This window comes from Myxine glutinosa, chromosome 5, assembly GCF_964187855.1.
Source record: "Myxine glutinosa chromosome 5, kmMyxGlut1.1, whole genome shotgun sequence".
Lineage (NCBI taxonomy): Eukaryota > Metazoa > Chordata > Myxini > Myxiniformes > Myxinidae > Myxine > Myxine glutinosa.
Genome location: NC_136265.1, coordinates 108,532,748 through 108,559,865, shown reverse-complemented (window position 1 = coordinate 108,559,865; position 27,118 = coordinate 108,532,748). Strand labels below are relative to the sequence as shown.

The window sequence follows — 27,118 nt, the reverse complement described above, 5'->3', positions numbered from 1 at the left end:
TTGCTGACAGGTACACATTGATGTGCACCTCAACTCTGAATAGCGACATTTGCAGCGTTGAGTCTTGCATTGCTTCTGGCATGCACAACAAATCATCTCGAGGCAACTTTCTGGGATTGGACTCAGTGACATCAGAATAGGCTCTAGTCCTGAATCACCACGCTTCCATCCCATTTCCACAGGTGCAGGAAGGTCAGGTATGGCACAATGAGCATTTCTCCATACCATGGCTTGATAGTGTACTCGCATCAAATGGAAATGAAGAGCATCACTTGTCGGTGACATTGCTTCTGGTTTAACAGTCTTGGAGAACAACATATGTCGTGCTGAATCAACAGAGGTTGTTCTGTGCACATTATATATTCTGCAGACGAACGCTTCTGCAGATTTGATTATCTCCTCTGTGAGTTCACCAATGCCCAAGTTCTTCCGCAGTTTATGGTGCTCTTTGAAGACTTCCCATGATGTTCGTTTGGTGTGATTTGCCAAATAGGAGGTGGTGTCACACCCAGTTAATGCGTGAAATGGTAGCAGTGCTGTGGACAAACATCTCGGTATAGATTGTTTAAAACAGCATCAATTGGTGTATAACACATAGAGCTGCATGTATATACATGATATATAAATGCTTGTCCCAAGAATGTGTCCAAAAAGGGTAATTTGGCAGCCATTTTGTTTATGCTAATTAGAAGGTCAAAATCTCAAAATTCGGCTTGGGAACCGGGTTAGGCGAATTCAGCATACCCTAATTATGTTACAAAGTGAGGTTCCCAACTTTTACCCAAAAATGCACCGAACATTCACATTTCACATTTCTCAGAAATCCGTCTAGTCTATAATTGACAAAGGGATGGGAAGGGAGGATGGAGGTGTGGGGGGAGGAGGGGGGGGGGGAGATTACGGGAAGAGTGAGTTGCATATAGTGGTCAAAATGTATGTTTTACTTGCTTACATAATAAATAGATGGCACTAAGCAGAGTCGAGCCTGGTGTGCACATGATTGAGAGTAGAGGCCTTTCTGGAAGGTGGAATGCTGTACGCCGAGGGATAGACGGACACCTCATCTGATTAGTATGTTTGCTTGTCGCCTTCCTGGTAGAGGAATTGTCATTCCAAATGGAATCCAATCAAATTAAAATGTCCATTCATGCGGATTTTAAAAATCACATGACATCTTTCAAATAAGTGTACATCTTGAGTCTGTCAATGAGTCAAATGGCCTCTTCCTTTTCCGATTCTCATTTATACGCACACCTGATCATTTATTGATACCTCGTCATTTGTGTTTTCATTGCAGGCATGAAGGGAGACATGGGTGTGATGGGTACACCTGGTCCACCGGGTCCAATGGGTCCACCTGGCACTTCCGGTTCTGTTAGTCAGAAAGGTGAGTCTCTCCATCATCTATTCAAAAAAGGAGCCGATTTGCTTTGTCTATCGCACCTTATTCTGAAGACTTTCTGCTGCCATACAATAATACAAATGGTACCTTGAGTGAGGAAGAAGAAGCGAGAACTCGAGCTTTAATGTAGCGGTTCCCATGGTAACATTTATTTTTCTACCACAACAGGAGCCCTTTACCTGGGCACGGGAGGAGCACAGAAAATGATACGTTGTATACAACAACAACAACAACATGCATTTTAAGGCCATGTTCCCTGCTAGAGCGGGGGTTAGCCTTGCGGTCCCCATGACAATCTTCTCCATTTTGCCCTATTTTCTGCATCTCTCCTTGTTAACCCCCTTGCCCGCATTTCTTCTTCCACCATCTTTAGCCAAGTCTTTCTCGGTCTTCCCCGTCCTCTACTTCCTTCTACATTAACTTCCATCACTCTTCTCAACCAGTCACTTTCATCCTTCCTCAATACATGACCAAACCATCTCAACCTGTTCCTCTTCACAGCATCAATCACAGGCAATATTCCCATCATCTTTCGCAATTCATCATTTGTCTTCCTCTCTCTCAACGATACTCCGCACATCCATCGAACCATTCGCATTTCCACCCTTTCCAGCCTTCGTTGCTGCTCTACGTTCATTACCCATGTCTCGCTCCCATAAATCATAACACTTCTCACACATGCAGCATACACCTTTCCCTTCAGCTTCAGCGACACTCTCCTCCTCATCAGCACGCCACTCAGTTCCCGAAACTTCTTCCATGCACATCTCACTCGAGCAACCGTTGCCGAGTCTGATCCACCTTCTCCATTCAGCATGTCTCCGAGGTAGCAAAATGTTTTCACACCTTCCAGCTTCACGCCGTCTCCAAGATCCAACTCAACATTTCCTCCATCTGCAGCTCCCTCTGTGCACACCTTACATTTGAATGTAGCTGCCACACTGGTTAATGACCCTCTCAGACCACTACATTTTTGATGAACCCACTCAGCACACATTGTACATTGAATGGAGTTCACTCCGACACCCTTCCTGCACACAGCACACGGCCACTTCCCAGTTCTTTCCACCTCACCACATGCTTTACCACTTGCCATCACCTTTGTCTTTCCGATATTCACCTTCAGACCTTTTGTCTCCATACATTCCTTCCACTTGTTCATCTTTTCCTTCAGTCCATCCATACTTTCCGCAATCAACACCAGATCATCTGCATACAACAACTCCCACGGTAAACCCTCCTTTACGGTCTGAGCCAGCACCTCCATCACAGCTACAAATAGTAGTGGACTTAGTACCGACCCCTGATGCACTCCCACCTTCACCTCAAACTCACCACTGTTCCCGTCCTTCGTCCTTACAGCTGTGCGTGCTCTTTTGTACATTGCCATCACTACTCTGATCAACCATTCCTCCACTCCTAACTTCCTCAATGCCCATGTCAATACTTTGCGTGGAACCCTATCGAATGCTTTCTCCAGATCAACAAACCCAAAAAACAACTTCTTCCTCTTCTCCATGTACTTCTCCTGCAACTGCCTCACAATGAAAAGCGCATCTGTCGTTCCTCTTCCTGGCATAAATCCAAACTGCATTTCGTCGATCTTCACTTTCTTCCTTATCCTCCTCTCCAACACCCTTTCCAATACCTTCATTCCATGCTCCAATAACTTTATCGCTCGGTACGAGCCACACTCCAGAGGGTCACCTTTCCCCTTGTATAGAGGGACGAGGGTACTCAGTTCCCAAACCACTGGAATGCGGCCTTCTTTCACCACCAGATTACAGATCTCTGTCATTCTCTTCACACCCCAACTTCCTGCTGCCTTCAACATATCTCCCACAACTCCCGTCGGCCCTCCCGCTTTTCCACTCTTCATTGCTTTTATCCTCGGTCGCTCGGGTCCCTCGAGGTCCCTCGGGTCCCTCGAGCGACGGGGCTTGCTTTGATCTCTCCACGGCATCAAAGTTTGAGTGTTTTCCCATTCGTTTCTTTGTCAAATTTCCGCTGCGTATTTTGTTGTGTATGTGTTATTGTGTGTTTCTATTTGGTTTTGGTTTTGTTGTTGTTGCAAATTTGTGTGTAATTAGTCGTTTCTTTGTCCGTGCCTCGTGCGGCCTGGTGTCTCGTGCGGCCTCCTCGTCTCGACTTGTGCCCCGCCCCCTATATTCTCGTTTGTTCTTTCACCTCTGCTCCTGCTTTCTCAAATCCACATTCTCACTTAGAGACTTTTCCCAGATTGTTTTCATGGTTTTGTTGAAATATTTCTTTAAATATGTTTAAACCGCAGCGGTGATCCCCCCCAGGATTTCCATGTTTTAAACGTTTCCCAGTGTGTACCCTGGATAAGAATAGGTACGCCGTATCCTTGCGTGTCGTAGGAGGCGACTAAGTGGGTTGGCGTCAGGAAGGGCATCCGGCCATAAAAAAAAAACATTGCCTCAAAAAGAGAACCATGACAATTACAACTACATGTGGGCAGGGTACAGCCTGAAGTGGAGATCGGTTTCTGAGGTTTGGGACATGGAATGTAGGGACAATGACAGGGAGATCAGGAGAAGTGGTGGAAGTATTGGTCAGAAGAAGAGTGGACATATGTTGTGTGCAAGAGACGAGATGGAAGGGAAGTGGTGTGAGAATGGTGAAGGGTAGGCAGGGACAGAAATACAAGTTTGTGTGGCAAGGGTGCCTGGAGGGTGTGAATGGTGTTGGTGTCCTGTTTTCTGAGGAGTTTGTAGACAGTGTGGTGAGTGTGACTAGAGTGAGTGATAGGTTGATGATGGTGAAAATGATGATTGGAAAGCTCTTGGTGAACGTCATCTCGGGATATGCTCCGCAGGTTGGTCGGAGCGATGAAGAGAAGGACAAGTTCTGGTGTGCGATAGAGAAGCTGATGGAAAACGTGAAAGATGAGGAAGTTGTTGTGGTAGGAGGAGACCTAAATGGACATGTGGGAAGGAGTATGGATGGTTTTGAAGGAGTTCATGGGGGTTACGGATATGGTGTGAGAAATGGAGAAGGTGAAAGGATTTTGGAGTTTGCTGATGGAGCTGATTTGTTGATTTGTAATACTCAGTTCCAGAAAGAGGATAATAAGCTTGTTACATACACGTCAGGTGGGTCGACGACAACCGTTGACTACCTGATGGTGCGTAGGCGAGATAGGGGGCACCTCCGAGACACAAAGGTGATCCCGGGGGAGGAGGCTGTTTCACAGCACCACTTGGTTGTCTGCGACGTAAGGGTGAAAGGTGCGAGGAGAGCTCGGTGGGTGAAGTACCAACCGAGAATGAAGGTGTGGAGGTTGAAAGAGGTGACAGTAAGGGAGGCATTAAAAGAGAGGCTGAGTAGGGTCGAGGATGATGTGGTTGAGCTTGAAAGTGGTTGGATGTCAATGAAAGCTAGTCTGTTGGGAGCCGTTGGTGAGGTATGTGGATGGACAAAAGGACCACCAAGGCACTCGGAAACATGGTGGTGGGATGATGAAGTTGGAAAGACGATTGACGAGAAGAGGAAGAAGTTCAAGGAGTGGCAGAAGGCGAAGGGTACGGGAGCAGAAACAGCAGAGCATGAAAGTTATAAGGCAGCCAGGAAGGCTGCAAAGAAAGAGGTAGCAAAGGCGCAGGAGGCATGTAGGAAAATGTTCGGAGAACGCTTGGATTCGGAAGAGGGTCAGAGAGCGGTATTCAGGATTGCAAAGCAGATAGCGAAAGAGAGGTGTGATGTGATGGGGGTGAGCTGCTTGAAGGATGAAGTGGGACAAATCGTTGTCGACCCAGATGGAATTAAAGGAAGATGGAAAAGATATATGGAAATGCTGTTGAATACAGAGAATGAATGGGATGGCAACATAGAGAGTAACCCAGTTTTAGGACCGGCAGAGAAGATAACTGAGAAGGAAGTTGAGGAAGCGATAAAAGCAATGGAGGGTAGAAAAGCGGGAGGGCCGACGGGAGTTGTGGGAGATATGTTGAAGGCAGCAGGAAGTTGGGGTGTGAAGAGAATGACAGAGATCTGTAATCTGGTGGTGAAAGAAGGCCGCATTCCAGTGGATTGGGAACTGAGTACCCTCGTCCCTCTATACAAGGGGAAAGGTGACCCTCTGGAGTGTGGCTCGTACCGAGCGATAAAGTTATTGGAGCATGGAATGAAGGTATTGGAAAGGGTGTTGGAGAGGAGGATAAGGAAGAAAGTGAAGATCGACGAAATGCAGTTTTGGATTTATGCCAGGAAGAGGAACGACAGACGCGCTTTTCATTGTGAGGCAGTTGCAGGAGAAGTATATGGAGAAGAGGAAGAAGTTGTTTCTTGGGTTTGTTGATCTGGAGAAAGCATTCAATCGGGTTCCACGCAAAGTATTGACATGGGCATTGAGGAAGTTAGGAGTGGAGGAATGGTTGATCAGAGTAGTGATGGCAATGTACAAAAGAGCACGCACAGCTGTAAGGACGAAGGACGGGAACAGTGGTGAGTTTGAGGTGAAGGTGGGAGTGCATCAGGGGTCGGTACTAAGTCCACTACTATTTGTAGCTGTGATGGAGGTGCTGGCTCAGAACGTAAAGGAGGGTTTACCGTGGGAGTTGTTGTATGCAGATGATCTGGTGTTGATTGCGGAAAGTATGGATGGACTGAAGGAAAAGATGAACACGTGGAAGGAATGTATAGAGACAAAAGGTCTGAAGGTGAATATCGGAAAGACGAAGGTGATGGCAAGTGGTAAAGCATGTGGTGAGGTGCAAAGAACTGGGAAGTGGCCCTGTGCTGTGTGTAGGAAGGGTGTCGGAGTGAACTCCATTCAGTGTACAATGTGCGCTGAGTGGGTTCATCAAAAATGTAGTGGTCTGAGAGGGTCATTAACCAGTGTGGCAGCTACATTCAAATGTAAGGTGTGCACAGAGGGAGCTGCAGATGGAGGAAATGTTGAGTTGGATCTTGGAGATGGCGTGAAGCTGGAAGGTGTGAAAACATTTTGCTACCTTGGAGACATGCTGAATGGAGAAGGTGGATCAGACTCGGCAACGGTTGCTCGAGTGAGATGTGCATGGAAGAGGTTTCGGGAATTGCGTGGCGTGCTGATGATGAGGGGAGTGTCGTTGAAGCTGAAGGGAAAGGTGTATGCTGCATGTGTGAGAAGTGTTATGATTTATGGGAGCGAGACATGGGTAATGAACGTAGAGCAGCAACGAAGGTTGGAAAGGGTGGAAATGCGAATGGTTCGATGGATGTGCGGAGTATCGTTGAGAGAGAGGAAGACAAATGATAAATTGCGAAAGATGATGGGAATAGAGCCTGTGATTGATGCTGTGAAGAGGAACAGGTTGAGATGGTTTGGTCATGTGTTGAGGAAGGATGAAAGTGACTGGTTGAGAAGAGTGATGGAAATGAATGTAGAAGGAAGTAGAAGACGGGGAAGACCGAGAAAGACTTGGCTAAAGATGGTGGAAGAAGAAATGCGGGCAAGGGGGTTAACAAGGAGAGATGCAGAAAATAGGGCAAAATGGAGAAGATTGTCATGGGGACCGCAAGGCTAACCCCCGCTCTAGCAGGGAAAATGGCCTTTAAAATGCATGTTGTTGTTGTTGTATTGCTTTTATCGCTTCCTCAACTTCCTTCTCAGTTATCTTCTCTGCCGGTCCTAAAACTGGGTTACTCTCTATGTTGCCATCCCATTGATTCTCTGTATTCAACAGCATTTCCATATATCTTTTCCATCTTCCTTTAATTCCATCTGAGTCCACAACGATTTGTCCCACTTCATCCTTCAAGCAACTCACCCCCATCACATCACACCTCTCTTTCGCTGTATATACTTTCACGTTGTATATACTTCTAAAAACGATAGGAAAATACACGGAAGGAGTTGACAGATAGATACGCAATATGTTTGTGATGCACAACTTCCTGTCTTTGCGTTACACCAATCCGAAAAGCGACAGAAGGCACGGCCATTTTGATATGAAATCAGAAATGATTCATTAAGAATATGATTTGAATTCTTGTTTTATTCATGATTAATTTAAATCTTCGGCAGCAGATACTATTGATTCCACACAAAAACTGTACCGAATATGAGCATATCAGGCCCAGTGTGAAACTGCTTCTTTTTTTTTTTCTTTCTTTTTTTGTATACAAGATCGAGGCTCGTGAAAGAGCTAACATTAATCACACAAAAAGACAAACCGACACACAAAACACAAAAAACAAGGGCAGCGGCAGACAAGATGGGGAGAGAGGGGGAAGGACACAAAAGAGAGGGGGAAGAGGGGGAAGGACACAAACACAACATTTGAGAGCAGGGACATCGGGAGGACTTGGGGGGAGGTGGGAGAGGATTAAAACATATGAACACTGCAAGGACTCTGGGGTACTCTGGTAGACTCTGCTTAGGGCCAAGTTGACATTGTGACCCAATGAAACCAAATCAGGTAATGTGTGACTCGGTGCCCAATCACATTGCAGCTTGCTGTCACGTGTTAGCATTTGACGTGTAGTTCTCAGAACAGCAGAATCGAGGGGAATATTTTGCAGAAATTGGGACAATGGTCACGATGTTGGATCCAAATATGACACCGTGGATCTGGTCACGATGTTGGATCCAAATATGACACCCTGGATCTGGTCGGGATGTTGGATCCAAATATGACACCCTGGATCTGGTCGGGAAATTGGATCCAAATATGACACCCTGGATCTGGTCGGGATATTGGATCAAAATATGACATCCTGGATCTGGTCGGGATATTGGATCCAAATATGACATCCTGGATCTGGTCGGGATATTGGATCCAAATATGACACCCTGGATCTGGTCGGGATATTGGATCCAAATATGACACCCTGGATCTGGTCGGGATATTGGATCCAAATATGACATCCTGGATCTGGTCGGGATATTGGATCCAAATATGACAATCCTGGATCTGGTCAGGATATTGGATCCAAATATGACATCCTGGATCTGGTCGGGATGTTGGATCCAAATACGACAATCCTGGATCTGGTCGGGATTTTGGATCCAAATATGACATCCTGGATCTTGTTGGGATGTTGGATCCAAATATGACATCCTGGATCTAGTCGGGATGTTAGATCCAAATATCACACCCTGGATCTGGTCAGGATGTTGGATCCAAATATGACATCCTGGATCTGGATGTTGGATCCAAATATGACACCCTGGATCTGGCCAGGATGTTGGATCAAAATTTGACATACTGGATCTGGATGTTGGATCCAAATATAACACCCTGGATCTGGTCAGGATGTTGGATCAAAATATGACATCCTGGATCTGGTCATGATGTTGGATCCAAATATGACATCCTGGATCTGGTCGGGATATTGGATCCAAATATGACATCCTGGATCTGGTCGGGATATTGGATCCAAATATGACACCCTGGATCTGCTCGGGATATTGGATCCAAATATGACACCCTGGACCTGGTCGGGATATTGGATCCAAATATGACATCCTGGATCTGGTTGGGATATTGGATCCAAATATGACATCCTGGATCTGGTCGGGATGTTGGATCCAAATATGACATCCTGGATCTGGTCGGGATGTTGGATCCAAATACGACAATCCTGGATCTGGTCGGGATTTTGGATCCAAATATGACATCCTGGATCTTGTTGGGATGTTGGATCCAAATATGACATCCTGGATCTCGTCGGGATGTTGGATCCAAATATGACACCCTGGATCTGGATGTTGGATCCAAATATGACACCCTGGATCTGGTCAGGATGTTGGATCCAAATATGACAGCTGGCCTCCAAAGCCAGTCGCCGACTGGGCATCCTCCGTCGTGCGAAGTCCTTCCTAGGCACACCTGAGCTCCTCACCACATACAAGGCTTTCATCCGCAGCTCAATGGAATACTGTTCTCCCCTATGGGCTGGTGCTCCTGCCTCACACCTGGCTCGGCTTCACGCTGTTGAATCCAAAGCTTTCAGAATCATTGGAATCTCCCGCGATGAAGCTATCTCTGAGGGCCTTTCACTCACTCACCGCAGGCAGGTAGGTGGTCTTTCTGTCTTCTACCGACTCCTCTCCGGCCTTGCTCCCCCAGCTCTCTCTGTGCTCTGTCCCCCAAATATTCCTACAGGTCGCACAAGATCTGCCAGCCACCCTCTGATGGTTAAACTGCCGAAATCTCGGCTCTCTGCTCACCTTCACTCTTTCATTCCTCTTTTCTTCCGCCTCTGGAACAAACTCCCACACTCACTTCAATCACACTCCTCCCTCCAGGTCTTCAAAACAGCTGTTCACCACCATCTCTTATCTTCCCCCATCCAAAACCTTGATCTTTTCTACCCCCACTAATTCACCCCAGATCCACCTTGTTTGAAATTCCAACTTCTTTCCTGGAAGTCTTGGCAGTGTCCATATGTTTTATACCTCTCCCACCCCCCCCCCCCCCCCTTCCCATGCCTCCCCCCCAAAGCCCTCTCCCTCCCACAGTTCTCTCGATGTCTCCATGTCTCTCGGTCCCTACTCTCAAATGTTGTGTTTGTGTCCTTCCCCCTCTCTCCCCATCTTGTCTACCGCTCCCGATGTTATTTGTTTTGTGTGTCTGTTTGTCTTTCTGTGTGATTAATGTTCGCTCTTTCACGAGCCTCGATCTTGTATACAAAAAAAAAAAAAAAAAAAAAAAAAAAAAACCCTGGATCTGGTCAGGATGTTGGATCAAAATTTGACATACTGGATCTGGATGTTGGATCCAAATATAACACCCTGGATCTGGTCAGGATGTTGGATCAAAATATGACATCCTGGATCTGGTCGGGATATTGGATCCAAATATGACATCCTGGATCTGGTCAGGATATTGGATCCAAATATGACACCCTGGATCTGCTCGGGATATTGGATCCAAATATGACACCCTGGATCTGGTCGGGATATTGGATCCAAATATGACATCCTGGATCTGGTCGGGATGTTGGATCCAAATATGACATCCTGGATCTGGTCGGGATGTTGGATCCAAATACGACAATCCTGGATCTTGTCGGGATTTTGGATCCAAATATGACATCCTGGATCTTGTTGGGATGTTGGATCCAAATATGACATCCTGGATCTAGTCGGGATGTTGGATCCAAATATGACATCCTGGATCTGGATGTTGGATCCAAATATGACACCCTGGATCTGGTCAGGATGTTGGATCCAAATATGACATCCTGGATCTGGTCATGATGTTGGATCCAAATATGACACCCTGGATCTGGTCAGGATGTTGGATCAAAATATGACATCCTGGATCTGGTCATGATGTTGGATCCAAATATGACATCCTGGATCTGGTCACGATGTTGGATCCAAATATGACATTCTGGATCTGGTCGGGATGTTGGATCCAAATATGACACCCTGGATCTAGTCGGGATGTTATCCAAATATGACACCCTGGATCTGGTCAGGATGTTGGATCCAAATATGACGTCCTGGATCTGGTCGGGATGTTGGATCCAAATATGATACCCTGGATCTGGTCGGGATGTTATCCAAATATGACACCCTGGATCTGGTCAGGATGTTGGATCCAAATATGACGTCCTGGATCTGGATGTTGGATCCAAATATGACACCCTGGATCTGGTCACGATGATGGATCCAAATATGACATTCTGGATCTGGTCGGGATGTTGGATCCAAATATGACACCCTGGATCTGGTCAGATGTTGGATCCAAATATGACATCCTAGGTGGTTTTGCCTTGTTGGCATTCTTCTTTCTTTTAAACGTGTTTTTCCTCCAACATGCTTGCTTTAGTTTCTTGTCCCCCGTCGCACCGCGGAGCGAAAGGGGGACTATGGTTTTCCCCTCTGTCCGTGTGTGTGTCCGTGCATGCGTGCGTCCGTCCATCCATGCGTGCGTGTGGGCGTGCGTGCGTGCGTGCGTAAGCGAAGGACCGAATTTTAATTTGGCGTGTGGGTGCAACCCACGTCAAAATCCAAGATGGCCACCGCCATGTATGTCTGAACCTTGTGAGCGGAATATCTTGAAAAATAAACGAACTACTAACTTCTAATCTGCTGTGTGGGTGTATCTACGCATAAGGGAGAACGCTATTGAAAATTGGGTCGCCACGTGAAAATCCAAGATGGCCGCCTTGCGTCTTCCACTTTGTCAACTCACATCACTTCACCGACGGGGGACCTAGGCGTAAAGGCTTGTTATTATTATTTTTCTTTCTGAAAGAATTCTTATCATTAACCCTCATTGAACCAGTTTATTTTTCCCCTTCTGATAGGAGACCAAGGGCTTCCTGGATCTCCCGGATTTCCAGGCGGTCCGGGTTCAAAGGGAAACAAAGGAGATGGTGGAATCCAGGGCCCACCTGGTCAAGTGGACGGATCACAAATAAAGGGGGAGAAAGGCTCGAAGGGTCAGCCAGGTGAGATGAAATGAGTACATTGAACCAGTAATGTGATAAAGGTGTGACATACAAATGGTTCTCATGTTGTTCCCCTAATATGGTGACGTTTATAGGATAAAACCTTCAAGATTGGCAGCATGGTTTTGGCCAAGTAACTTATGCTGGTATGATACTGAAGATCTATTGCCAAAGTGTGCAGTTGTGATCTTATCACATTGTCCACCTTGGTGTACTTTGCCGTGACTATACCGTGACTGACGCATTCCCAGTGTCCTCAAACCCACGTACGCCTCCATGGAGTCAGACCATGGACGACTCGGCACATGGACATCTTTCTTTTTTTCATTCATATTTGTCAGTCGTTCAATCCAACCGGACGTCAAGTCACTGGTAACAGTGGCCATGCGGACACCCTGGGGCCCCTAGTGTTGTCACCTGGGATTGCAACTAAATCATCTGAGTCATGTGATCCAGAGCCACAAAGCTCTCACTGTGGCCTGCATGGACTTTAACATTGGTTGTTTTTTTTTTCAGCAAGCTATCTGCCATGAAATGTAAAAATAGTCATGAAATATCTGCCATGAAACATGAATCTTCAGCCCTTTGTTAAACTGCAACCATTTTCATTTGTTATCTGTGAGTTTTAGAACATTTCGGAAACTATCTCGCTTGTACGAGACCTCCGCGATGTGTCCTTCACTCCATCAATGTTTCTTGGTTTTCAATTCGTTTTTTTCCCACAATTAGTTGCTCAGTGGGAGCTAGTATTGAGACATGGTTTTTCATTGTGGCGTCGTCAGGCAACTGTACTGGAAGTCTGTGACAAATTTCAGGAAATGATTGACTTCATCAGTTGAAAAATGTGCAACACTTATTTATCCCTGCAGAATATTTACACCCTCGGTCACTATCTGGTTCCCTAACATGTCGGCCCAGTTGGAACAGTTTGTGAGAAAGTCATCCGGCCACCAGGTGATGTCACCTATGGATCAAGATAACATGTTGGATGCAGCCATAGCTATACATAGTCGGAAGCTAATGCACATTGGCCCAGAATTCCGTTTGGTCCACGAGTTGCATCATCATTGAGGCGTGTTGGGGATGCAGTGCCCCTGAGCACTGTGGAAGGTAATCATGGGTCTTACCCCCATAGACCACCGGCTCAAAGGTCCATTGAATCGCTTTATTAAAAACACCTATTTACAGCTCAAAACTATTATCCATGTGCGCATTATGATAGGAGAGACGACCATGATGCCTGCCCGACATCATAGCTCGCTCTACTGGCGAATCAGTCCTTATATTCCTTGGAGATCCTAAACAGGTGGAAGGGATATTTGCATAGCTGTCCGAAGCCGAGGGCAGGGAGTTGCTTGATAAAACGGAAGTAAAGATATGCAGATTGGAAAACAAAGAGCAGAGTGAAGCAGTTCGACCTCCGGAGGAGTCACAGAACATGTACAAACATAACACACAGTTTCAGGAATGTAAAGCATTGTGTTGATGTGAATCAGATCAATCAAGACATCCACATTAGGTCTCAAAGTCCGACAATTCGGCGCCACTCAGAGTCTAAGAGCTTCATATCGATGTCCTTCAAAATAATTCATTTGAAATTATTCATTCGATATTTATAAATATAAACGTTTATATTTATAAAATTTACTAAATCACATTATAATGTATTTCATTCATTCATTCATTCACATATATATATATATATATATATATATATATATATATATATATATATATATATATATATATATATATATATATATATATATATATATAACTAGATCCCTTTATTTATAAATAAATATTACAGTACATAAGAACGACACCAAATGAATTTACCATTGCTTGGTTTGTAAGGAGCCATGACAAGAGGTGGTCTAACATTGCCTCCGTAAGAGTTACACTTTCCATATCACGCGAAATGAATTTAAAACAAAGAAATTCAGTCATGATGCCAGCGATGATGCACCTACTATCCACCTGATCAGAAAACACTGTAGAATCATTGTTTGGTTGATAATTCTCCCGCAGCACTAGAGCAGGAGTATGTTATTTGGCCAGGATGCCAGGTATATCTCGCCTATTCATCGACGGAAGGCACCGTGAGGTCATTAACGTCCATCAGTTTATATTAGCAGCTGTGCCCCCCGGTTGAGCCACCCAAGGGATGGCAGACTCAATGATGCAACACCCTGGCTGTAATGTACTAGTCCGACTATTTATGGTTGGGCCAGAAATCAAGTCCAGAAGATGAGACTCCTCAAAGATGAATGCTTTATCTCTGCTCTGTCCTGTCGGAAAGCAGCACTTCCGTAGATCAAATGTAACTTGCATAACAATCGTCTCTATTGGTGATGGAAGAGCGAGGTTGAACTGACAGTGGCATGGTGAGGTTGAACTGACAGTGGCAGGGCAACAATTGGGTTCAATGAGCAAGGGAATGAATGAACAGGAAAATAAAGGAGAGAGAGGAGGAAGGAAACACTGAAATGAAAAAGTAATAGGGTTGGGTTAGGAACGGTTCATGGGATTAATATAAATTAGGATAAAGATCAAGGGTCAGAATGGGGGAACGGGTTAGCAGCAGTGCACTCCTTGCTTGAAGTCCTGGAAGAAGAATGGGGACCAATTGGCTCTGCAAGCTTGAAGTCCTGGATGAAGAATGGGGAACAATGGCCTCTGGGAACTTGAACTCATGGATGAAGAATTGGGAACAATGGCCACCGGAAACTTGAGGTCATCGAGGAAGAATGGGGGAACAATGGCCTCCGGAAACTTGAAGTCATGGAGGAAGAATGGGGAACAATGGCCTCTGGGAACTTGAAGTCATGGAGGAATAATGGGGCACAATGGCCTCTGGAAACTTGAAGTCATGGAGGAATAATGGAGAACAATGGCCTCTGGAAACTTGAAGTCATGGAGGAAGAATGGAGAACAATGGCCTCTGGGAACTTGAAGTCATGGAGGAAGAATGGGGAACAATGGCCTCTGGGAACTTGAAGTCATGGAGGAATAATGGGGCATAATGGCCTCCGGAAACTTGAAGTCGTGGAGGAATAATGGAGAACAATGGCCTCTGGAAACTTGACGTCATGGAGGAAGAATGGAGAACAATGGCCTCTGGGAACTTGGTCATTGAGGAAGAATGGAGAACTAAGTTATGGAGGAATAATGGAGAACAATGGCCTCTGGAAACTTGAAGTCATGGAGGAAGCATGGAGAACAATGGCCTCTGGGAACTTGAAGTCATTGAGGAAGAATGGAGAACAATGGCCTCTGGAAACTTGAAGTCATTGAGGAAGAATGGAGAACAATGGCCTCCGGAAACTTGAAGTTATGGAGGAAGAATGGGGAACAATGGCCTCTGGAAACTTGAAGTCATGGAGGAATAATGGAGAACAATGGCCTCCGGAAACTTGAAGTCATCGAGGAATAATGGAGAACAATGGCCTCTGGAAACTTGAAGTCATGGAGGAAGAATGGGGAACAATGGCCTCTGGAAACTTGAAGTCATCGAGGAAGAATGGGGAACAATGGCCTCTGGAAACTTGAAGTCATGGAGGAAGAATGGGGAACAATGGCCTCTGGGAACTTGAAGTCATTGAGGAAGAATGGAGAACAATGGCCTCCAGAAACTTGGTCATGGAGGAATAATGGGGAACAATGGCCTATGGGAACTTGAAGTCATGGAGGAATAATGGGGCACAATGGCCTCCGGAAACTTGAAGTCGTCGAGGAAGAATGGGGAACAATGGCCTCTGGAAACTTGAAGTCATGGAGGAATAATGGAGAACAATGGCCTCTGGAAACTTGAAGGCATGGAGGAAGAATGGAGAACAATGGGCTCTGGAAACTTGAAGTCACAGACGAAGAATGGGGAATAATAACCTCTAGTAAGCGGTTCAATAGATATAGGTAGAGGTGTACAGTCAGCTGGATTTTAGAAGTTTTACTTGGACAGAGTTACTGGAAGAACATGTGCATCCTGGAGTTGCTGGGGAGAGTCAGAGTACAGAGAGAGCAGAGAGAGAAATCTTGGAGAAGATGCAGTGAAAAAAAACCCAGACAAATCTGCACCGACACACCTGCGATGTGAGAGCGACAAGCCTTCTGCTTCGGCCTCATCGTGGGAGAGTCCAATAATTTTAAAGCTTTAAATTTTAAACCTGAATACCAGTATTTTGATGTGAGGTTGTGGAAAACAAATATCTAAATCTGAAGTTTTTTTTAATAAAACTAGTTTACCTGACCCACCAACCACATTAGCAGCTCAGGTTATCTTCTTCTTCTTTTTTCCAAACTGAAATTTGACACATTTTAAGAGCCATAAATGTAGCCAATCTGCATCGTGCATCTCCAGGTGAAATCCTTATTCATGGATGTCTGTTGCACAGGCCTCGGTGGAATGCCTGGGCCTAAAGGCTTCCCTGGATCTCCTGGCGCATCAGGCAACCCGGGACAAGACGGCATGCCTGGTGCACCAGGCCTACCAGGTACGTTGATGTTTGTTCCCAATTATCTGGAGAGAAAACGATACTATTCCAGGTATACCTTCTGATCAATATCATAATCAAATGGTGAGTTTTTTTTATGGCTGTACAAAAACTTGCTTCGTTTGAATAACTTGCATCTGTATTGCTGTTTCTCTTTGTTCTCAGGAATTAAAGGTGATCGGGGATACTCGGGAGGTCCTGCCAGCCAGGGCCCACATGGACCAAAAGGAAGTATGGGGGACCCTGGTGTTCCAGGTGAGGCTGCATGCGAATACCACAACATGATCTCGAGCAAGGGGGAACACATGGGGACAACATGCAAAATTCTAGTGAAATTATGGTTTTCTTCTTCTTTAATATGCAGCACATGTCTGTGGGTAAGATAATTTGCTGGAGGGGCGTACCTGAGCCTCTGATGCGGTGCCCCCTGTAAATTACAGCAGGAAGGTGTAACTTGCTAAGGGTTCCGGTGTTAACTCGCCCACTCTTCACAAAGTACACCGTGGGATCTTCGACTTCCACCATCTACAATGATGGCGGTCGGAACGCTAGGTTGAATGTCCGTCCAAGGGATGGCACACACATTGATACCCAACACCTGAAACAAGGTGGACAATTTATAGCCGGATCGGGATTCAAACAAATGGTGTGGACTGTTTTGAAAAGGAATGACGATATGGACAAGTCCTTTGTGACAGCACACACCTGTCACCCCAGCTTGATGTTCATCACACACTTGTCACCCAGGCCGATGTGCCTCACACACACCTGTCACCCAGCCTGATATTCATCACACACACCTGTCACCCACCTTGATGTTCGTCACACACATCTGTCACCCAGCTTGATATTCATTACACACACACGTGTCACCCAGCCGGATGTTCGTCATACACATGTCACCCAGCCTGATGTTCAACACACACACCTGTCACCCAGCTTGATATTCATCACACACACACCTGTCACCCAGCCGGATGTTCGTCACACACATCTGTCACCCAGCCTGATGTTCATCACACACACCTGTCACCCAGCTTGATATTCATCATACACACCTGTCACCCAGCTTGATATTCATCACACACACACCTGTCACCCAGCCTGATGTTCCTCACACACACCTGTCACCCAGCCTGATGTTCCTCACACACACCTGTCACCCAGCCTGATGTTCCTCACACACACCTGTCACCCAACCTGATGTTCCTCACACACACCTGTCACCCAGCCGGATGTTCGTCACACACATGTCACCCAGCTTGATATTCATCACACACACACCTGTCACCCAGCCTGATGTTCCTCACACACACCTGTCACCCAGCCTGATGTTCATCACACACACCTGTCACCCAGCTTGATATTCATCACACACACCTGTCACCCAGCTTGATATTCATCACACACACCTGTCACCCAGATTGATGTTCGTCACACACACCTGTCACCCAGCCTGATGTTCCTCACACACACCTGTCACCCAGCCTGATGTTCATCACACACACCTGTCACCCAGCTTGATGTTCATCACACACACCTGTCACCCAGCTTGATGTTCGTCACACACACCTGTCACCCAGCCTGATGTTCATCACACACATCTGTCACCCAGACGTAAAATCTGATCAGACATTCATCTAAGTCCTAATAATAGATGAAGAGAACCTGATCAAACAAATAACTCGGAAAAAATCGACGTTTTCATTTATTTATTGAGCAAAATGATCGAACATTCAATTTCTTTGTTGGAGAATGTGCGTCACCCTTCACATTCAGTAACTCATGACACGTGCATCAACCTTTACATTCAGTAACTCGTGACACATGCGTCAACCTTTCCATTCAGTAACTCGTGACACATGCGTCAACCTTTACATTCAGTAACTCGTGACACGTGCGTCACCCTTCACATTCAGTAACTCGTGACACGTGCGTCAACCTTTACATTCAGTAACTCGTGACACATGCGTCAACCTTTCCATTCAGTAACTCGTGACACGTGCGTCAACCTTCACATTCAGTAAATCGTGACACGTGCGTCAACCTTTACATTCAGTAATTCGTGACACGTGCGTCAACCTTTACATTCAGTAACTCGTGGCACGTGCGTCAACCTTCACATTCAGTAACTCGTGACACGTGCGTCAACCATTCCATTCAGTAACTCGTGACACGTGCGTCAACGTTTCCATTCAGTAACTCGTGACACGTGTGTCAACCTTTCCATTCAGTAACTCGTGACACGTGCATCAACGTTTCCATTCAGTAACTCGTGACACATGCGTCAAACTTTACATTCAGTAACTCGTGACACGTGCATCAACCTTTACATTCAGTAACTCGTGACACGTGCGTCAACCTTTACATTCAGTAACTCGTGACACGTGCGTCAACCTTTCCATTCAGTAACTCATGACACATGTGTCAACCTTTCCATTCAGTAACTCGTGACACGTGCATCAACCTTTCCATTCAGTAACTCGTGACACGTGCATCAACCTTTACATTCAGTAACTCGTGGCACGTGCCTCAACCTTTACATTCAGTAACTCGTGACACGTGTGTCAACCTTTCCATTCAGTAACTCGTGACACGTGCGTCAACCTTTCCATTCAGTAACCCGTGACACGTGCGTCAACCTTTACATTCAGTAACTCGTGGCACGTGCGTCAACCTTTACATTCAGTAACTCGTGACACGTGCGTCAACCTTTCCATTCAGTAACTCGTGACACGTGCGTCAACCTTCACATTCAGTAACTCGTGACACGTGCGTCAAACTTCACATTCAGTAACTCGTGACACGTGCGTCAACCTTTACATTCAGTAACTCGTGCCACGTGCGTCAACCTTTACATTCAGTAACTCGTGACACGTGCGTCAATCTTCACATTCAGTAACTCGTGACATGTGCGTCAATCTTCACATTCAGTAACTCGTGACACGTGCGTCAACCTTTACATTCAGTAACTCGTGACACGTGCGTCAACCTTCACATTTAGTAACTCGTGACACTTGCGTCAACCTTTCCATTCAGTAACTCGTGACACCTGCATCAACCTTTACATTCAGTAACTCGTGACACGTGCGTCAACCTTTCCATTCAGTAACTCGTGACACGTGCATCAACCTTTCCATTCAGTAACTCGTGACACGTGCGTCAACCTTTCCATTCAGTAACTCGTGACACGTGCGTCAACCTTTCCATTCAGTAACTCGTGACACGTGCATCAACCTTTCCATTCAGTAACTCGTGACACGTGCGTCAACCTTTCCATTCAGTAACTCGTGATACTTGCGTCAACCTTTCCATTCAGTAGCTCGTGACACGTGCGTCAACCTTCACATTCAGTAAATCGTGACACGTGCGTCAAACTTTACATTCAGTAACTCGTGGCACGTGCGTCAACCTTTACATTCAGTAACTCGTGACACGTGCGTCAACCTTGCCATTCAGTAACTCGTGACACGTGCGTCAACCTTCACATTCAGTAACTCGTGACATGTGCGTCAAACTTCACATTCAGTAACTCGTGACACGTGCGTCAACCTTTACATTCAGTAACTCGTGACACGTGCGTCAACCTTTACATTCAGTAACTCGTGACACGTGCATCAATCTTCACATTCAGTAACTCGTGACACGTGCATCAATCTTCACATTCAGTAACTCGTGACACGTGCGTCAACCTTTACATTCAGTAACTCGTGACACATGCGTCAACCTTCACATTCAGTAACTCGTGACACGTGCGTCAACCTTTCCATTCAGTAACTCGTGACACGTGCATCAACCTTTACATTCAGTAACTCGTGACACGTGCGTCAACCTTTCCATTCAGTAACTCGTGACACGTGCATCAACCTTTCCATTCAGTAACTCGTGACACGTGCGTCAACCTTTCCATTCAGTAACTCGTGACACGTGCGTCAACCTTTCCATTCAGTAACTTGTGACACGTGCGTCAACCTTTCCATTCAGTAACTCGTGACACGTGCGTCAACCTTCCCATTCAGTAACTTGTGACACGTGCGTCAACCTTTCCATTCAGTAACTCGTGACATGTGCGTCAACCTTTCCATTCAGTAACTCGTGACACGTGCGTCAACCTTTCCATTCAGTAACTTGTGACACGTGCGTCAACCTTTCCATTCAGTAACTCGTGACACGTGCGTCAACCTTTCCATTCAGTAACTCGTGACACGTGGGTCAACCTTCACATTCAGTAACTCGTGACACGTGCGTCAACCTTTACATTCAGTAACTCGTGACACGTGCGTCAACTTTCACATTCAGTAACTTGTGACACGTGCGTCAACCTTTACATTCAGTAACTCGTGGCCCATGCGTCAACCTTCACATTCAGTAACTCGTGGCCCGTGCGTCAACCTTCACATTCAGTAACTCGTGACACGTGCGTCAACCTTTACATTCAGTAACTCGTGACACGTGCGTCAACCTTTACATTCAGTAACTCGTGACACTTGCGTCAACCTTTACATTCAGTAACTTGTGACACGTGCATCAACCTTTACATTCAGGAACTCGTGACACGTGTTACATAAATAATAAATTGTGTTATTCCTCTGATTTGACCGATCCCGTCCCTTCCATTAATTGGCCTCGCATGGTACGAATAAAACCGCTCGAATCGTATTCCATAAAAGTAACGGCACGAGTCACGTGATACGCACACCGCTCGGCGTAATCGATTTGCGTGGCCATTCTCAGAGAGCCTCCTCAGCGCCGACGAGTCTGGCATTTCACTCAGGCCGACTGGCACGGTCTGCAAGCAGCCATCAATCAACTGGACTGGTCTCCCATCTCTAATGCCTCTGACATCAATTCTTCCTGGGAATTCTTCCAAAGCAAACTGCTCTCTCTCATGCACAGATTTATCCCATCTCGTCTTCAGTTGTCTTACCCTTCCTCCCGTCCATGGTACACTGAATCTTCTGGTGAGGCAGTTGCCCGGAAACAACTTGCCTTTGCTTCTTGGAAGGAAAATCCAACTGAAGGCAATCTCAGTTCCTTCCACCAAGCTCGAAACAAGTGTGTTTCTACCCTCAGGAGTGCCAGGAAGCACTATCTCTCCACACTCAAGGTTGAACTCTCAAACCTGTCTCCTTCCTCCAAATCCTGGTGGCGTCTGGTCAAATCCGTTTCTGGTGTTTGTTCCCCCTCCATCCCCTCCCTTACCTCAAATGGCTACACAGTTGACACCGCACGTGACAAAGCCGAATGCCTCAACTCTGTGTTTGCCTCAAAATCTTGTGTCCCAAACCCATCTCTCTCTGTTCCCACCTTTCCCAGTCGAACCCAACTGCTCCTGGACTCTGTGTCCTTCTCTCCTGACAAGGTGGAGAAGTTTTTATCAAACCTCGACTCTGATTCTGCAACTGGACCAGATGGCATCAGCCCTCGGGTCCTAAAATCCTGCTCTGCCGCTCTATCTCACCCTCTCTCTGTTCTTTTCACCCTCTCTTTTGCTCAAGGTCATCTGCCAGCATCTTGGAAATCAGCAAACATTACCGCTTTACACAAAAAAGGTGCAAAAACAGATCCTTGCAACTACAGACCAATCAGCCTGCTCCCAATTATCAGCAAAGTCATGGAATCCATCATTGCTTCAGATATCAAATCCTTCCTCTTCTCCAATGGCTTGATCTCTGATCATCAATTTGGATTCAGACCAGGTCATTCTACTCTGGACATGTTGCTTCTGCTGTCTCAACAATGGATGGAGGTCCTCAATGCCAAACAGGAAATCAGAGCTGTCTCACTTGACATATCACGTGCCTTCGATACGGTCTGGCACCCAGCTCTGCTCACCAAACTCACCTCCTATGGTATTCAGGGAAATCTCCACTCATGGCTTGCAGATTTCCTCTCTGGTCGTAGGCAACGTGTGGCCCTGAATGGATTTCTCTCATCTTCCCTTCCTGTTCTGGCTGGAGTTCCCCAAGGTAGTGTTCTGGGCCCTGTGCTATTTCTGGTCTTCATCAATGACCTCTCCGACTCTCTGGAAAATCCTCTCTATCTCTTTGCTGATGACTCCACTATCTGCCGCTCCATTCCTCATCCCTCAGATCGGCAGTCTGCAGCCTCCTCACTCTCTGCAGACCTGGACAAAATCACAGACTGGTCAAACAAGTGGAACATGTCTTTCAATCCTGACAAATCTCACACTCTTACAATGTCTCTCCGAAAGGACCGACTGGACAACCCTCCCATCTACTTTCTCAACAATCCTCTCCAAGAAGTTCTGTCGCTCAAGCTTTTGGGTCTCACTATCTGCCATGATCTTTCTTGGGAAAACCACATTTCCAAGCTGGCCTCCAAAGCCAGTCGCCGACTGAGCATCCTCCGTCGTGCGAAGTCCTTCCTTGGCACACCTGAGCTCCTCACCACATACAAGGCTTTCATCCGCAGCTCAATGGAATACTGTTCCCTCCTCTGGGCTGGTGCTCCTGCCTCACACCTTGCTCGGCTTCACGCTGTTGAGGCCAAAGCTTTCAGAATCATTGGAATCTCCTGCGATGTAGTCAACTCCGAGGGCCTTTCACTCACTCACCGCAGGCAGGTTGGTGGTCTTTCTGTCTTCTACCGACTCCTCTCCGGCCTTGCTCCCCCAGCTCTCTCTGTGCTCTGTCCCCCCAATATTCCTTCAGGCCGCACAAGATCTGCCTGCAACCCTCTTATGGTTAAACTGCCAAAGTCTAGGCTCTCTGCTCACCTTCACTCTTTCATTCCCCTTTTCTCCCGCCTCTGGAACAAACTCCCCCACTCCCTTCAATCCCACTCCTCCCTCCAGGTCTTTAAAACAGCTGTTCACCACCATCTCTTATCTTCCCCCATCGAAAACCTTGATCGTTTCTACCCCCGGTAATTCACCCCAGAGTCCTTGCAGTGTTCATATGTTTTATTCCTCTCCCACCTCCCCCCAAGTCCTCCCGATGTCCCTGCTCTCAAATGTTGTGTTTGTGTCCTTCCCCCTCTCTCCCCATCTTGTCTGCCGCTCCCCTTGTTTTTTGTGTTTTGTGTGTCGGTTTTTCTTTTTGTGGGATTAATGTTAGCTCTTTCACGAGCCTCGATCTTGTATACAAAAAAAAGAAGAAAAAAAAAGCGTGGCTTGTGCGAGGTCCGGTCCCCGTTTTCGTGGCAGCGTGGGTCAAAGGTACGAGCGGCGTCGACCCGATACCCTTTTTCACGCTTGCTGCGGAAGTGGCGATCCGGCCTCGTGGCCAAGAAGACCCAAGGGGGAAAAGGGGTTTAATCCCCCTTTTTGTAACGTGGACGGGTTTCGGGATATCCGCAACAATATATATAAATATAATTATATATATATGGATACATATATATATATGTACGTATATGTGCATGTATATGTATAATTGCACATGTATATGTAACATGTTTCAAAGCATTTTCTCACACTTGACTTTACTTGTTCTCATCACAGGATATCCAGGTGGCAAAGGTGACCCTGGTCCTGGTGGTCTACCAGGCTCTCCTGGGGGTTCTGGGTTTCCTGGTGGAAAAGGAGATAAAGGCATCTCTGGACTTCCAGGTGTGGGACCTCCAGGTTTTCCTGGATCAAAGGTGAGACTCTTGCACTGATCTATGTGTGCTTCCTGGTCTTTCATTTTGAAGTTTGGTATATTTTACCTTTTTACAAAAAGGGAATGTGGGCAGCATTGCCTTTTCAAAGTCAAAATATCCTTGGTTTCCATCAAAGGTTTCTTGGGAGTATTTCAGAGTCAAACACAAAGGTATCACTTTTGGCCATACCAGGTGGTGAGGTAGATTACCCTCTCCTTGGACATCATTAGTGAGCCAGCTGGGTCTTTATTGACAATCCGATAACTCTCTGTAGATTATCACAGTTTCCCAAAGCTTAGAATCGAAATCCTTAATTCTTAATACGATTTCCTTCGGTCGATCCTTTGGGATGCCAGTCCATTATCCACACCCCTGGGCCACTCGTGTAACCATCAATGTAATTTAACTTGAACTGCATTTCATCTCCGCATAATCTCAGAAATATTTTCTTTCATTACAATTTATCACAACTTTCTTCCCATTTTCACATTCAGGGAGATACTGGATCATCTGCTTTTCCAGGATCGCCTGGAGCAAAGGGCCGTGCTGGTGAACCTGGTCGGCCTGGCCTTCCAGGAGGCCTAGCATCCAAAGGCGACCCTGGACATCCTGGCCGTCCAGGTGACAAATACTCACATGTTTCATAGCTTGGTCACACATGCATTTTTGTCCCCCGTCGCACCGCGGAGCGAAAGGGGGACTATGGTTTTCCCCTCCGTCCGTGCGTACGTGCGTGCGTGCATACGTGCATATGTGCGTGCGTAAGCAAAGGACCGTATTCGAATTTGGTGTGTGGGTGCAACCCACGTCAAAATCCAAGATGGCCGCCGCCATGTACAGACTTGGCATTTAATATGGAATATTTTTTTGTGGGGGTGAATTTACTTTTCAAGTTGACTTAGAACCAAAAGTTCATTGGAATTATGTTGAAATTATTCGAGATTTTGTTAATGTGACCTTTAAAAGAAACAAAAACCACATTTGACATTTCGAAGCAAATAAATTGATCCTTGAAAGTGATGCAAACTGATATTGAACTCAATTCACGGACAGTACTGTGTTAAACTTCTGCACGTTTTCCAGAAGTATTTCTTTATTTTGCACATTAGCCAAAATTTTTTTTAACAAAAACAAAAGTTAAATTACAACTGGGATTACGGACAGTAAAATTACAGTTCAGTACGTCGTGTAACCCCCACGAGCATTCAGGAGAGCACGTACACGTTGAGGCATGCTGTTCACGAGATTTGCCAAGGTTTGGACAGGAATCGCTTGCCATGCAGTGACAATAGCCTGCTGCAATTCACGCACAGAGGTCGGCTGCTGGTCCAAGTGGTCGATTTGACACATTAATTCTGCCCACAATTTCTCTATCGGATTCATATCCGGGGACATGGCAGGCCACTCCATATGCTCTACACCACGGACAGCAAGAAAGTGTTGGATCATGCGAGCACGATGAGGCCATGCATTGTCATCTTGGAAGACAAAGTTTCCTCGAAAGGCTACACGAGCAAATGGAAGCAATGTTTCTTCCTGAATGGCCCTGTACTTGAACTGGTTCAGGTTTCCATTCAGAACAACCAGGTCAGTTTTGCCCCCTGCATGAAAAGCAGCCCAAACGGTCACCCCACCACCTCCAGCTTGGACTCTTGGCACTATACAATCTTCGTTGTAGGCTTCATGCACTTGCTGTGCACTCACACATGGCCATCTTGACGATAGACCAGAAATCAAGACTCGTCACTGAAGATCACGTGATTCCAGTGGCCTGGCTGCCATTGACGGTGCTCTCTGGCCCACTGCAATCAGTGCTGGCGGTGTTGTCTTGTCAGGCGTGGCTTTCTCAGGGGAGGCCTGGCACGATAGCCTGCTTGAACCAGTCATTGGTTGACTAGCCTTCTGGATACAGGCACATTTGTCAGTTGCTGCCACTCAGCCCTAAGCCGATTAGCTGACTTGGTACGGCCATTGCGGACTAACCGGTGCAGCTGGCGATCATCCCTCCTTGTGGTTCTGCGGGGACGTCCTGGCCTCGATATTGGAGGAGGGACACCCCTCTGAGCATTTCGTTTCGGGATCTTTGACACCTGACCTTGAGTGATGCCATACTGCCGAGCAATAGCACACTGTTTCATGCCGGAATTTCGTAAAGACACCACTCCATGACAAACAGCATTGTCGAGTTGACGGACCATCTCCAGAGGAAGCGGCAATAACTTTTGTAGACGTGCAGCAGTTGTTTTCCACTAATGCAGAATGCAACATCCCTTATATACCCGATTGTGAAGCCAATCGTCAAATGTACCTGTCCGTACATTTTGTCACGCCACCTGTGATACAATCCTGTTATTGACTTCTTGCTGTGACAGACAATCAGTGACATGGTTCTTTTAACAAAGAAATCACCGAAGCGTAAAATAAACTCACCAGATTGATATTCTGAGTTCAGAAAGGAAACCCAAGTCAAGAAAAAAAAAATATTCCATATTAAATGCCAAGTCTGTACGTCTGACGCCATGTATGTCTGAACCTTGTGAGCAGAATATCTTGAAAAAAAGCGAAGTACCAACTTCTAATCTGGTGTGTGGGTGTATCTCGGCATAAGGAAGAACGCTATTGAAAATTGGGTCGCCACGTCAAAATCCAAGATGGCCGCCACCATATATATGTTTGAACCTTATGAGCGAAATATCTTGAAAAATAAGTGAAGTACCAACTTCTAATCTGGTGTGTGGTTGTATCTAGGCATAAGGAAGAAAGCTTTTGAAAATTGGGTCGCCACGTCAAAATTCAAGATGGCCGCCACCATATACATGCCTGAACCTTATGAGCGAAATATCTTGAAAAATAAGTGAAGTACCAACTTCTAATCTGGTGTGTGGGTGTATCTCGGCATAAGGAAGAAAGCTATTGAAAATTGGCTCGCCACGTCAAAAGCCAAGATGGCCACCACCATGTATGTCTGAACCTTGTGAGCCAAATATCGTGAAATATAAACGAACTACTCACATTTAATCTGGTGTGTGGGTGTATCTAGGCATAAGGAAAAAGGCTATTGAAAATTGGGTCACCACGTCAAAATTCAAGATGGACACCACCATATACATGCCTGAACCTTATGAGCGAAATATCTTGAAACATATGTGAAGTACCAACTTCTAATCTGGTGTGTGGGTGTATCTAGGCATAAGGATAAAAGCTA

General features: G+C 46.1%; 1 protein-coding gene across 1 annotated transcript in view; it reads left to right on the top strand.

Annotated features, from left to right (window-relative positions):
* Nucleotides 1-27,118, top strand: part of LOC137427257 (uncharacterized) — a gene marked incomplete at its 3' end in the record, with an annotated part of 346,903 nt that overhangs the window by 278,207 nt on the left and 41,578 nt on the right. Inside the window, 6 exon segments of the mRNA XM_078778504.1 lie at nucleotides 1,298-1,387; nucleotides 11,672-11,815; nucleotides 16,210-16,308; nucleotides 16,474-16,563; nucleotides 23,774-23,913; nucleotides 24,408-24,534. Coding sequence (XP_078634630.1) covers nucleotides 1,298-1,387; nucleotides 11,672-11,815; nucleotides 16,210-16,308; nucleotides 16,474-16,563; nucleotides 23,774-23,913; nucleotides 24,408-24,534 — 690 coding nt within the window.